Source organism: Arachis stenosperma, chromosome 5 (genome assembly GCF_014773155.1).
Source record: "Arachis stenosperma cultivar V10309 chromosome 5, arast.V10309.gnm1.PFL2, whole genome shotgun sequence".
NCBI lineage: Eukaryota > Viridiplantae > Streptophyta > Magnoliopsida > Fabales > Fabaceae > Arachis > Arachis stenosperma.
The window spans coordinates 134,246,503-134,257,453 of NC_080381.1; the positions used below are offsets into that span (position 1 = coordinate 134,246,503).

The 10,951-nt window shown below is 35.1% G+C and overlaps 1 protein-coding gene across 2 annotated transcripts in view; it reads left to right on the forward strand.

The window, feature by feature from the left end:
- Positions 1-10,713, forward strand: part of LOC130980205 (uncharacterized) — a 30,348-nt gene extending 19,635 nt beyond the window's left edge. Inside the window, exons 13-33 of one of the 2 annotated variants that reach the window (XM_057903859.1) lie at positions 1,541-1,671; positions 2,225-2,284; positions 2,391-2,460; positions 2,565-2,629; positions 2,706-2,767; positions 2,835-2,958; positions 3,038-3,095; positions 3,271-3,383; positions 5,629-5,706; positions 5,812-5,874; positions 6,000-6,095; positions 6,194-6,300; positions 6,886-7,075; positions 7,415-7,529; positions 7,960-8,072; positions 8,163-8,240; positions 9,204-9,269; positions 9,720-9,851; positions 9,946-10,002; positions 10,093-10,173; positions 10,270-10,713. In XM_057903859.1, coding sequence (XP_057759842.1) covers positions 1,541-1,671; positions 2,225-2,284; positions 2,391-2,460; positions 2,565-2,629; positions 2,706-2,767; positions 2,835-2,958; positions 3,038-3,095; positions 3,271-3,383; positions 5,629-5,706; positions 5,812-5,874; positions 6,000-6,095; positions 6,194-6,300; positions 6,886-7,075; positions 7,415-7,529; positions 7,960-8,072; positions 8,163-8,240; positions 9,204-9,269; positions 9,720-9,851; positions 9,946-10,002; positions 10,093-10,173; positions 10,270-10,320 — 1,910 coding nt within the window. In that variant the 3' untranslated portion in view covers positions 10,321-10,713. The remainder of the gene's footprint in view (positions 1-1,540; positions 1,672-2,224; positions 2,285-2,390; positions 2,461-2,564; positions 2,630-2,705; positions 2,768-2,834; positions 2,959-3,037; positions 3,096-3,270; positions 3,384-5,628; positions 5,707-5,811; positions 5,875-5,999; positions 6,096-6,193; positions 6,301-6,885; positions 7,076-7,414; positions 7,530-7,959; positions 8,073-8,162; positions 8,241-9,203; positions 9,270-9,719; positions 9,852-9,945; positions 10,003-10,092; positions 10,174-10,269) is intronic. The other variant, XM_057903858.1, reaches the window with a different exon arrangement.
- The last annotated feature ends 238 nt before the right edge of the window (positions 10,714-10,951 follow it).

The following is a 10,951-nucleotide window of genomic DNA, read 5'->3' on the forward strand; positions in this document are numbered from 1 at the left end:
GCTTTATGGTATAGAGTGTTGGGCGGTCAAAGGGGAGTACGAACATAAGTTAAGTGTGATAGAGATGAAGATGTTGAGATGGATGAGTGGTTGTACGTGATTGGATAGAATAAGGAACGAAGATATAAGAGAGTTAGAGTAGCACCTATTGTAGAAAAGATGGTAGAATCCCGTTTCAGGTGGTTTGAACGTGAGAAGAAGACCGACAAAGCACCCAGTCAAGAGAATGGATGAGATGGAAGATGGATAAGTGGTGAAAGACAGAGGAAGGCCTAAGAAGACCATCCATAAGGTGGTCAAACAAGATCTATATGTAAACGGTCTCTCTGTAGACATGATACATGATAAAGCTAAATGACGTCTTTAAATCCATGTAGCCGACCCTACCTAGTGGGACAAGACTTTGTTGTTGTTGTTGTATTCAATTTAGTGGTTGATGTATATAATTAGTTGATCATTAGAGCAGGGAGGAGAGGGCTTGTTAAGAGTAGGATCCATAGGGAGTGCAATTTCTCATTTTCAGTTTGCCGATGATACCATTGTTTTCTTGGAAAAATGATAAGGAGAGCTTCTCTAATGCACTCTCCATCTTTAAGGTTTTCCAGCTAGCCTCTGGTTTAACAATCGATATGGTTAAAAATGGCTTAGTGGGGATTAATATTGACCCAACTCATCTCTTTGACATAGCATCTTTGGCTGGATGTCAAATTCTAAAATGGCCTCTTTTTTATTTGGGTGTTCCTTTAGGTGGGAGCCTTACTTGAACCTCTTTCTGGGATCCTATTGTGAAGAAGATTTCTAAGTATCAAGTTTGGAAAAGGAGCGTATTTCTTACTAGGAGGAAGGATCACTTCTATTCGGTTCTGCTTATCAAGTATCTCTCTTTATTTCCTATCTTTGTTTCGTATACCAAATGAAGTGCCTAAAACCATTGAGAAAATAATGCGGAACTTCTTTTGGTCTGGTGCAATGGATTTTACATTGGATCATCTGGTGAGTTGGGAGATTTTCTGTCTACCAAATAAACAAGGAGGACTGGGTTTTTGATAATATTGTATTAAAAAGAAAAAATTAGCTTGGCAACAAAATGGCAATGACTTTTTCCTGTAGAACCACATTCTCTTTGGCATAAGGTTATTAGAAACAAGTATGACTTGAACAGAAATTGATGGGATTCAAATCTTGCTTCACATGCTGCTCGTTCTAGCCCTTGGAAATTTATTTCTAGTGGTTATGTTACTTTCATACCTTTGCTTTCTTCAAAGGTAGGGGATGGATCTCGCTTTCTTTTAGGGGAAGATCATTGGCTAGGCGATGCTCCTTTTAACTTGTCTTTTCCATTTTACATAACTTTCCTGTTAGGGATTTGTATTCAATACAGGGTAGTCTTCCTATTCTTGGAATTTTCACTCTTTTAGAGATCTTAGTGATAGAGAGTCCATGGAGTTGGGAAATCTTTTAGGTCTGCTTGAAAATGCCCGTTAGGAAATCATTTATCTTCCTTGTTTCATGAGATTTATTTGAATGTTGGTTCTTTCAGGTGTGCTTTTATTGGATGAGATAATAAGTTCTTTTGGTGCTGAAGGATATCTGGCCATCGAAGATGCTGCAAAACGGTGGTTCACTGAGTCGCAAACAAGAAAAATGTCTGGGACTGCAAGCTGGTGGAGGGTATAGATAAAATTTTGGTTTCCTTTGTTCTTTGAATAATCTATAGTATGTCTGAGAGAGAATATAGTTGTGAAATTTAAATAACCTACAGTATTTAGAATATTCCGAGTCTCAAACAAGAAAAATGTCTGGCATTGCAAGCTGGTGGGGGGTATAGATAAAAAATTGGTTTTCCTGGGTCTTTGAATAATCTATTATGTTTGATAGAGAATATAATTTGTGAAATTGGATTTGTCTTCTGACATTTGTTACTTTAGAATATTGCTAGCTCTGAATTCCTTTTTTATTCTTTGATTTTCAGTCTGCAACTCTTTCCTTGCTTTGAGTTCTATTCATCTCGTTGAAAAGCTTGAAAGATTTATTCTGTTATTCTTAGCCATTTTATGCATGCTCATGGTTATTGAAAAGGCTGAGCCATTTGCAATGTTTATGATATGGCATACTGATTTAGCTTATTTGCGAATCATTTGTAGAGATATTCAGGTTGTTACGTCTCACTTTTGATTATAATTTCTAATTCCTAACCATGGCACAACAATTTTTTTTTTGGCAGTTAAGAGAAGCTACGCTCTTTGCCTTATCATCTCTTTCAGAACAACTGCTTGAGACAGAGGTTTTGGAATTTTGAATTCAATTGTTAATTCTTTTTCCAGCGACGTATTATTTTGCTTTGCAATTTGATTTTTTTTTTTTTTTTTTTTTACATATGTTTCTTTCAGGAGACAGGGTTTGAATCAGCAAGCTTGAAACACCTGATTGAACAGCTTGTCAGTGATGACTCTCAAGCAGGTCGCATCTCGACTGTTCCCGCACCTCTTTAATGCTTCCAATTTGTTTCAGTTACTGCCATGGGTTCAATTATTAATGTCTTATTTGTCCATCATTTCTTGCAGGTCCTCTTGAATACCCTTTCTTGTATGCTCGCATTTTTACTGCAGTTGCTAAATTTTCCCCTGTGGTAACCTATTCTGTCATTATCTCTATCTAGCTCCTCTCTTTCTGTCATATTTCTGATTGTACTTGTCATTTTACAGCTAAGCAGTGGTACACTAGAGCACTTTCTTTACATGGCAATGAAGGCACTTTCAATGGATTTGTGAGCACAGTCAACTTGTGTTAGTTTGTATTTGTCATATACTTTCTTCTAACATTGTGTTTGACAGGCCTCCACCTGTAAAAGTAGGTGCTTGCCGAGCACTTTCCCAGCTCCTCCCTGAAGCAAATAAAGAAACTATTCAACCTCAGTTGTTGGATTTATTTTCATCCCTCACCAATCTTCTTATTCAAGTACTATACAATATAAATCATTTTGCCTTTCATTTTGTATTATTTTTGCTTGCAATAGTTATGTTCATATGATTTCCAGGCATCTGATGAAACCTTGCATATGGTACTTGAAACATTACTTGCAGTAGTTAAGACAGGTTAGTGTATATTGCTTTTTGATATTTCAATAATAAATATCCAGTCCTCCTTCTGGACTGGTTTCTCCTTTTGTACCCGCATCTCTGAGTGCAACGCATATCTGACATCTTTGTGTGTGCTGTTCATCTTGGCGTTTCAATTCATTTATATTTATGCTGATATTTTTACTTATAGCTCATGAATCTCCGGAACTGGTTGAAAGCATTATTTCTCCTGTGATCCTCAATGTTTGGGCATTGCATGTTTCGGATCCTTTTATCAGTATTGATGCCCTTGAAGTTATTGAGGTAATAATTTGTCTTTCCCCCAAATTTTGTTTCTGAAAAATACTCTCTGTTTAGTGTTTAGTTCCTTTGTTGTTTAAATTAATCTTTTTTAACTCACTACCTGGAATTCTAAGAGAGACAAAACCCCCCTTAGCCCTTTTGACTTATATTGAATGCTGCATGATCCAATCCCATATCGATATGGGTTATAGGAATTGGCAACAGCTAAATAATCTATTTGCAATTCCAGTTACAGAAGTATGGATGAGTATCATCCTAAAGCAAGTGACATGTTAACAATATCAACTAACATCTGAAGACTTACCCTCAATTTAGTGCATAAGCATTCGTCAAGCTTAGTATATATATATATAATCCAAGGGCCCTAAAGAGAAATTATTAGGGAGCTTTGCTTTATTCATAGTTTCTTCTGCTGTTTGATTGGTCAGAGAATTGAGAAACTTGTGTGTGTTTTGGAGAAAAAAAAAAAGGGGGGGGGGGGGGGTTGGCATCCAAGAATATGACATTTGCAGCTAAGTGACATTGTAAAATTTTCTCTTACAATCTACTTCATGATGGTTTGAATCCAAGTGGTTGGCAAATACAGTTTCTGACGCTAGTAGTCTTTGGGTATTCAATTTTGCATAATGCTTGATTTTCAATGATTATGCTTGATCAAGATGTTAATAAAATTGAGTCTTCTACTCCTTTGCTTGATTCTGTTCATCTCTGTCTTTTTAGGTAATCATAAATTTCAGTTCAGTTTTGAAATCCAAAGCTACAGCAAAAGGTTGAAGCTTTTGTTTGGACTGCTATTCTTACTCAAATTAAGGCAAATGATGTTCATAGAACTCACAAAACTCAAAACAGAACATATATATATAAACATGTAGTATTAACTATAAGCACATCGGAAAATGATAGAGTAAAATCAGCACAGGAAAGAGAGAACTATGAAAATTAACAAAACAAGGAGTCACTTGAGCACTATAGCTGCTAGGTTTCACTTAGGCCTATTAAAATCCATAACTAACCACGAAAGTAATAAAGCAAATAATAGCAACTCAGCAAGTGAGAGAAAGAATATATTACTCTTAGGTGCTTTGTCTTACATGAGAGGAATACTAGCATCTATTTATAACAACAGTAAATCCTTGATACTACTAAGGAAATAATGATAAATGCAATGCTAATCCTAAGAGATCATATTTGATACTCTTTGATATGACATGATCGTATCCTGATTTCTGACAAGGCCTGACTTACTTCAATCCTATTTCCCCCTTTATATCCAGTACTTCACACACCTTGATTCTATTACCATAGCTAGTGTTTGGTTTACAGAGGAACGGAGACAGACAAACAGGCAGAGACAATAGAGGCAGACACAAAACATTTGTCAATGTTATCTTGTGTTATGTACTCCATATATGGTTTCAGGTAAATAAGTAGAAAGTAAAGTCTTGAAACTAACTCTGTCAGCTTGGCACAGTAGTGATGTATGGCCATTTTCTTAGAGGAAAGAGAGAGAGAGTTGCACCAATATTATCCTTATCAGACAGCCACTTGATAAGTTGTTCGCAGTGGCAGTTTGACAACCAGCTTTGATGCTCTGATAGGGCAATGAGGTGAATAATTTTTTGTCCCTAGGACACACTCTCTGTCCCTGTCTCTCATTTTCTCACTCCAAAAGTCCAAACATTTCAAAGCTTTTGACCGTGTTTCTATGTGCCTGTCCCTCTAAAAAACTCGGACTCCTCTTCCAAATCACTCACTTCTGACATCTCTTACTAATATTCAGGAATAAATGGAGGCCAATAATGCTTGGCTCAGTCCCTTTTGTTCTGATCACATGCACTTCAAAAAATTGTAGGCCTTTTACTGCTGTCGTCAAATGTGTATTACCTGTGGTTTAGATTTTGATTGCTGGCTCATCGAATTTGGGATTGCCTATAGTGAGATCACTTTGGTATATGCATTTGGTGCTTTAAATAACTATGGGTTCGCTTAGTAGATTTATTTAATTTTCTCCTTAGATCTCGTAAAGATGCAAAGATCTTGTGGCTGCGCTTAGATTATGCTGGGAGTTGGAAGAAGGGTACTAAAACATAACTTTTGTTTTTTCCACTTACGACCATTAAAAGATATTTGAATATAAATGTTTTGCTTGATCTGAGATCTGAAATTATTAATCATTTGGTTCGTTATGCTCCATCGATGGTTTAGCTGCTAGATTTCTATCTGCACACTTCATTTTTTTTTCCAGGCAGTCAAGGGTGTTCCTGGATGTATACATCCTTTGGTTTCCAGAATTTTGCCGTATATTGGACCAATTTTGAATAAAGTATGACTACTTAAATTTATTTTTTATTTCTATAGACAGTTATTTCTGATCCACTTTTTTGAACTTTCTGATAGCCCTGATGCACTTCTTAAAATTTTCTGGTAGCCCCAAGAGCAGGCTGATGGGTTGGTAGCTGGCTCCTTAGATCTGCTAACAATGCTGTTGAAGGCAAGTCAACTTGCACTGTAGCCAATTTCTTTTACTTTTGTTAAATTCATTAACTAACTTAGATGTTTAAGCTTGTATTTTGTTTTTCTCTTTTTCTAATGTCAGCTTGTCATAGCTTTGTGCAGAATGCACCCAATGATGTTGTCAAAGCAATATATGATGTCTGTTTTAGTGCCATTATCAGAATAATCCTTCAAAGTGATGACCACAGTGAAATTCAGGTCAACTTTTTCAGATACACATAAATATCCAACAATTTCATTACTGTATTTGAAATTACTTTCAATTGTAACACAGAATTGAATGTTTGCATGTGCAGAATGCTACGGAATGTTTGTCTGCTTTTATATCTGGGGGAAGAGAACAAGTTCTTGTTTGGGGGGATTTTGGATCAACTATGAGAAGTTTACTTGATATAGCTTCAAGGTAGTCATGGTTATTTTACATGTCTTGGTAGATAAAAATCTACAATTAGTGCGCATTGCATTCTGAGGACTAGAATACATTTTCTAGACCCCCACAATTTTTCATGGAGTTCAAGGAAAAATTCACAATCAGATTAATTGACGGAAACTTGTTATAATAATTAAAATTTCTTTGTGCTGTTCAGTTTTCATGTCAAACCTTGCTGCAGGACATGAAAAAAAGCAAATGGGTGACTTCTAGCTCTACATATATTTATTCAGTTATTCCAGTTATGTCGTTATCGATTTTTATTTTATGAAATTATCCCCGTTACATTTTGAGGCTGGAAATAAGTGGAAGCTTCAACTTTTGTGGTGATTGCTGAATGGTTGTAGTAACCAAAACGCAAGACAGCATACATTCTTTCTATTTTTTATTTTTGATTTATTTATTTATTTTTCATGTTGAATCCTCATGATAACTACAAGTTGTAAATTTGTTATTTTCTTTGTTTTTCTGTTTTGTGCATGGTCTATTTGTTTGTCTGTGTGTGTTTACATTTAATGTTTCAGATTTTTCACTCTATTTCTTGTAAATTTGTAACAGGCTACTGGATCCCAATTTGGAAAGCTCGGGATCTCTTTTTGTTGGAAGTTACATTCTTCAACTTATATTGCATTTACCGTCACATATGGCAACACATATACGAGATTTGGTTGCTGCTATTGTTAGACGTATGCAATCTGCCCAAATTTCCAGCTTGAGAAGCTCACTGCTAGTAGTTTTTGCAAGATTGGTAATATATGCAAACTTATATATTAAGTTTGATTAATTCTTTTGTTGGTGTTTACCTGGGAGGGATATCTGGTTAGTAGCATATAGAAGTGGAAACACTAATAGAACTTGAATGCCTTGATTTCTTAGATTCCATCATTTTTAAAAATATCTTTAGTAGATTCCTCTTGTGTATGGCTGCATTAAAATATTAAAATATGGATGGAAAGAAATACAAGCTGTGACAAATTTGACCTAACCTACTTGTGGGTTAAGTTTGAAATTTGTAAGTCTATAATATTTGGTAGCTAATTAAACTCTTTTAGTATTTAGTTAAATATTCAGTTTTAATAATATGCAGGTTCATATGAGTGTTCCTAATGTTGGACAATTTATTGATTTGCTGATCTCTATTCCTGCTGAAGGTCATGATAACTCCTTTGCTTACGTAATGTCAGAATGGACTAAGCAGCAAGGTGAACATCCTTATGCCCTTCATATTGTGAAATCCTTCTGTCGTTGCTTTTTGGAAACAAAAGTAGTTAAGGAAAGTCCTGCGAATTTTCTGGGAATTGTTTTAGGCGTAGAAATAGAAATATAGTATATACGTTGTCTCACTCAGAGTCACCCACTTACCCTTTTTCTGATTACAGCAGCCCGAAAATTGTTTGTTGATGGATAATAGAATTTCATAGAATAGCAAGTTAAAATACACACCATATGCATTGGCACAGACATATCTGAATGTTGGAAATTTTAGTTCTTTTTTCGCGAGAGTCAATTTGGGGGGGGGGGGGGGGGGGGGGGGGTTAATAGAGACTCAAACATTAGAATGATTAACAGCAAATGGTTAACATGCATATAGACAAGATCTAACAAATTTAACTGTATGGCATGTGATGGCAGGTGAGATACAAGGGGCCTATCAAATAAAAATTACTACAACTGCCCTGGCCTTGTTGATAGCCAGTAGGCACAATGAATTGGCAAGAGTACACGTACAAGGCCATCTAATTAAGGTATTACAATATTATATTGATTCAATATATTCGTTTAAACATTCTTTTCGAAGTGGCTGCTGAGTAGTTGAGCTTATTTGCTTTTCAAAGTCTGATGTGGGAATAACGACAAGATCAAAAGCTAAATCAGCTCCAGATCAATGGGTAATGTTGCCACTTCCTACAAAGGTAACCCCATTTTATTATATATAGAACATTAGAACCTTAAATTGCATATGATATTATTTAATCACAAAGGCTACTTGTTGCAGCATGCTGTGTACTGGCAAATGGTAAACCATGTGAACTCATTGCACTGTGTAAGAATCCCCGAACATAGGGACTAGAGGAAGTAGTATGATTGTATTATTCGCACAGATGAGTCTAGGTCTTAGCTCACAATTGAAGAGAAAATAGAACAACATATGCAACGAGCAAGAGAAACAGCACACTATAGCAGCCCTACTCTCACATGCCAACTCCCAAATTTTTCCTCCTCCATCTTTCCTCTATCCTTTATATCCCTCTTTCTCCTAACAGGAAATACAGATGCATTATGCGCACACCCACGTGCTAGCATGGCATTTCCTTTGTTCTCAGTTTCTGCCCAAATTAGTTAGAAATTGAGGATTCACTCAATTTTCCAACTCTCTGGTTCTGCTTAAATCCAAAACTATCCCTGAAGCTTTTGTGCCTATATAGCTGCATCCCTTTGGGGTATTTATCCTTAAAGCTAACACACTGTCAAGTGGTCTCATTTTTGTTGTTTATCATTGCGACACTCATGGCTGTTTCATCCAGAGACATCAACTGCCAATGATTTCATATCAAATCAGTATGGAGAATATTATTGAAGTAAAAAATCATATTCAAAACTTTGTTTTTCATGGACAAAGCACACTTCACTCCATCATATGTATTGATGATTAATTTGTTTTACTTACGTATTTATTTACATATTTAAGTGTTCAAATATCAAATTTATTGAACTTGTATTTAAATACATCAAAAGATTTATGCATTATAATTATATGAAACATCAGTGTATACAAACCCGCAATCCAATTTTTGTCAATCAAAAGCTTTGAAGCTCTCTTAACTAAGTTAATGTTGTAATGGACTCTATCTGATTTTTCTTCCACCAATTTGCAGATAGTAGGTTTGTTGGCAGATGCATTAAGTGAAATACAAGAACAAACTTTGGCCGGAGATGAAGAGGTAAAATTTCCACCTGGATGTGTACTAAGTTTGTCAGTGTATCTTATGATGCATACTAATTAAAACTTTTCATTTCTCATATGAGAAACAAGGAATAGAACTGTTAATTCCGGAAAGCCACTAAAATGAGGCAGTTTAATGCAAATTGCTGTTTGCAATTTATACACTGATTATTGGAACACTGCAGATTTATACTACGAAATTCCTTTGTAGCTTGTAGTCAGGTTGATAAGCACAAATTACTTTTAACTGTTTAGAAACTGAAGGACCGATTGGGAAATCCTATTGCATTATTTCTATAGAGAGATTACTCTTGATAAAGTACTTGATGTCTTATTGCTTACATTAAACCCTAAACTCTGAATCATCTAATGCAAGATTTCTACCTCCATATTTAAAAAGGGCAATGGAAACTTGTTTCTTCATCTCTCTTTATAAATGTTTATTCAGGAAAGCGATTGGGAAGAAGTTCAAGCTGATACCAATGAAAAGGATAGAGAGTTTCTTCAATCAGTCTCTATATCTGCATCCGGAAGACACAATGATGAACATCTTGAAGCAATGGCAAAAGTGTTTAATGAGGTTTGTTGAGCTATGGTTTATGCTACTCTCAAGGTCAATTTTTGGATCATATATTTATTACTATTATATTCTGAACTTCCTTAAAAATTTTAAGGATCAAGAGGACCAATATGAAGATGACCTATTAAGCGTCACCGATCCGCTTAACCAGGTCTGTGCTGGGAGTTTATACGTTTCATTTCAACGTAATGCACAAAAAATTACTTATTGAATTTTCAATAATATTACTTGTTATTGACAGATAAATCTGGCCAATTACCTTGTGGATTTCTTTGTCAACTTTTCTCAGTCAGACAGACAGCTCTTAGATCACATTTGCAAGGTTATCTGCCATTTTGAAATTATTTTCTACTGATTGAACTTTCTTGTATATGGATGAATATAACTTAACCTTTATTTTGTGTTATTTGCTCCACAGAGCTTGAATCAGTCTCAACAAAATGCAATTCAAATGGTACTGCAAACATGAGCACATTTGGGATGAAGTACAATTAGGATAATTCTAAATGATGGTGAGAAATCGAAAAGGCATTTTTCTTTTTCTTTTGTTTTTGGCAAGGTTGGGGAATCTGTTTGGGGTTTCTACGGATGATTTCTTCTTCTGTTCCCCGTTGTCTCCCCCTTGTATCGTTTCATTCAATGTGTTGTATGTTATGGGTTTCAGTTTTGGGATTGACTCCACGTTCATTGTCTAACTTGAAAATTTATGCGTATCAATACGGTAACGTTTGTGTGCAATTTATTAACGAGGGAAATAGAAGAAACAAGTGGTGTATAAGAATGTAGCACGGACATTCACTTTTTTAGACTAAATTGACCAAATTTTATTTTTAGAAAAATGTAAGACTTGCAAATGGTTTATACATTTGAACTAACTTTATTTTGGAAATATTTAAACCGTTATCTAAAAGATGAATGAAAAAAGTTGCAACAAACTACAATCTTTAAATTTTTTTTTTATTTGAGTAGAAATAAAATTGCCAAAAGCTTTCCTTGTAAAAAATCACAATACTAATACGGGTAAAATTATATTGTTTTTGTATTTGTACATGCAAAAACATTATGTTAAGATTTTATTTCGTCTTTTTAAGAACTTATCT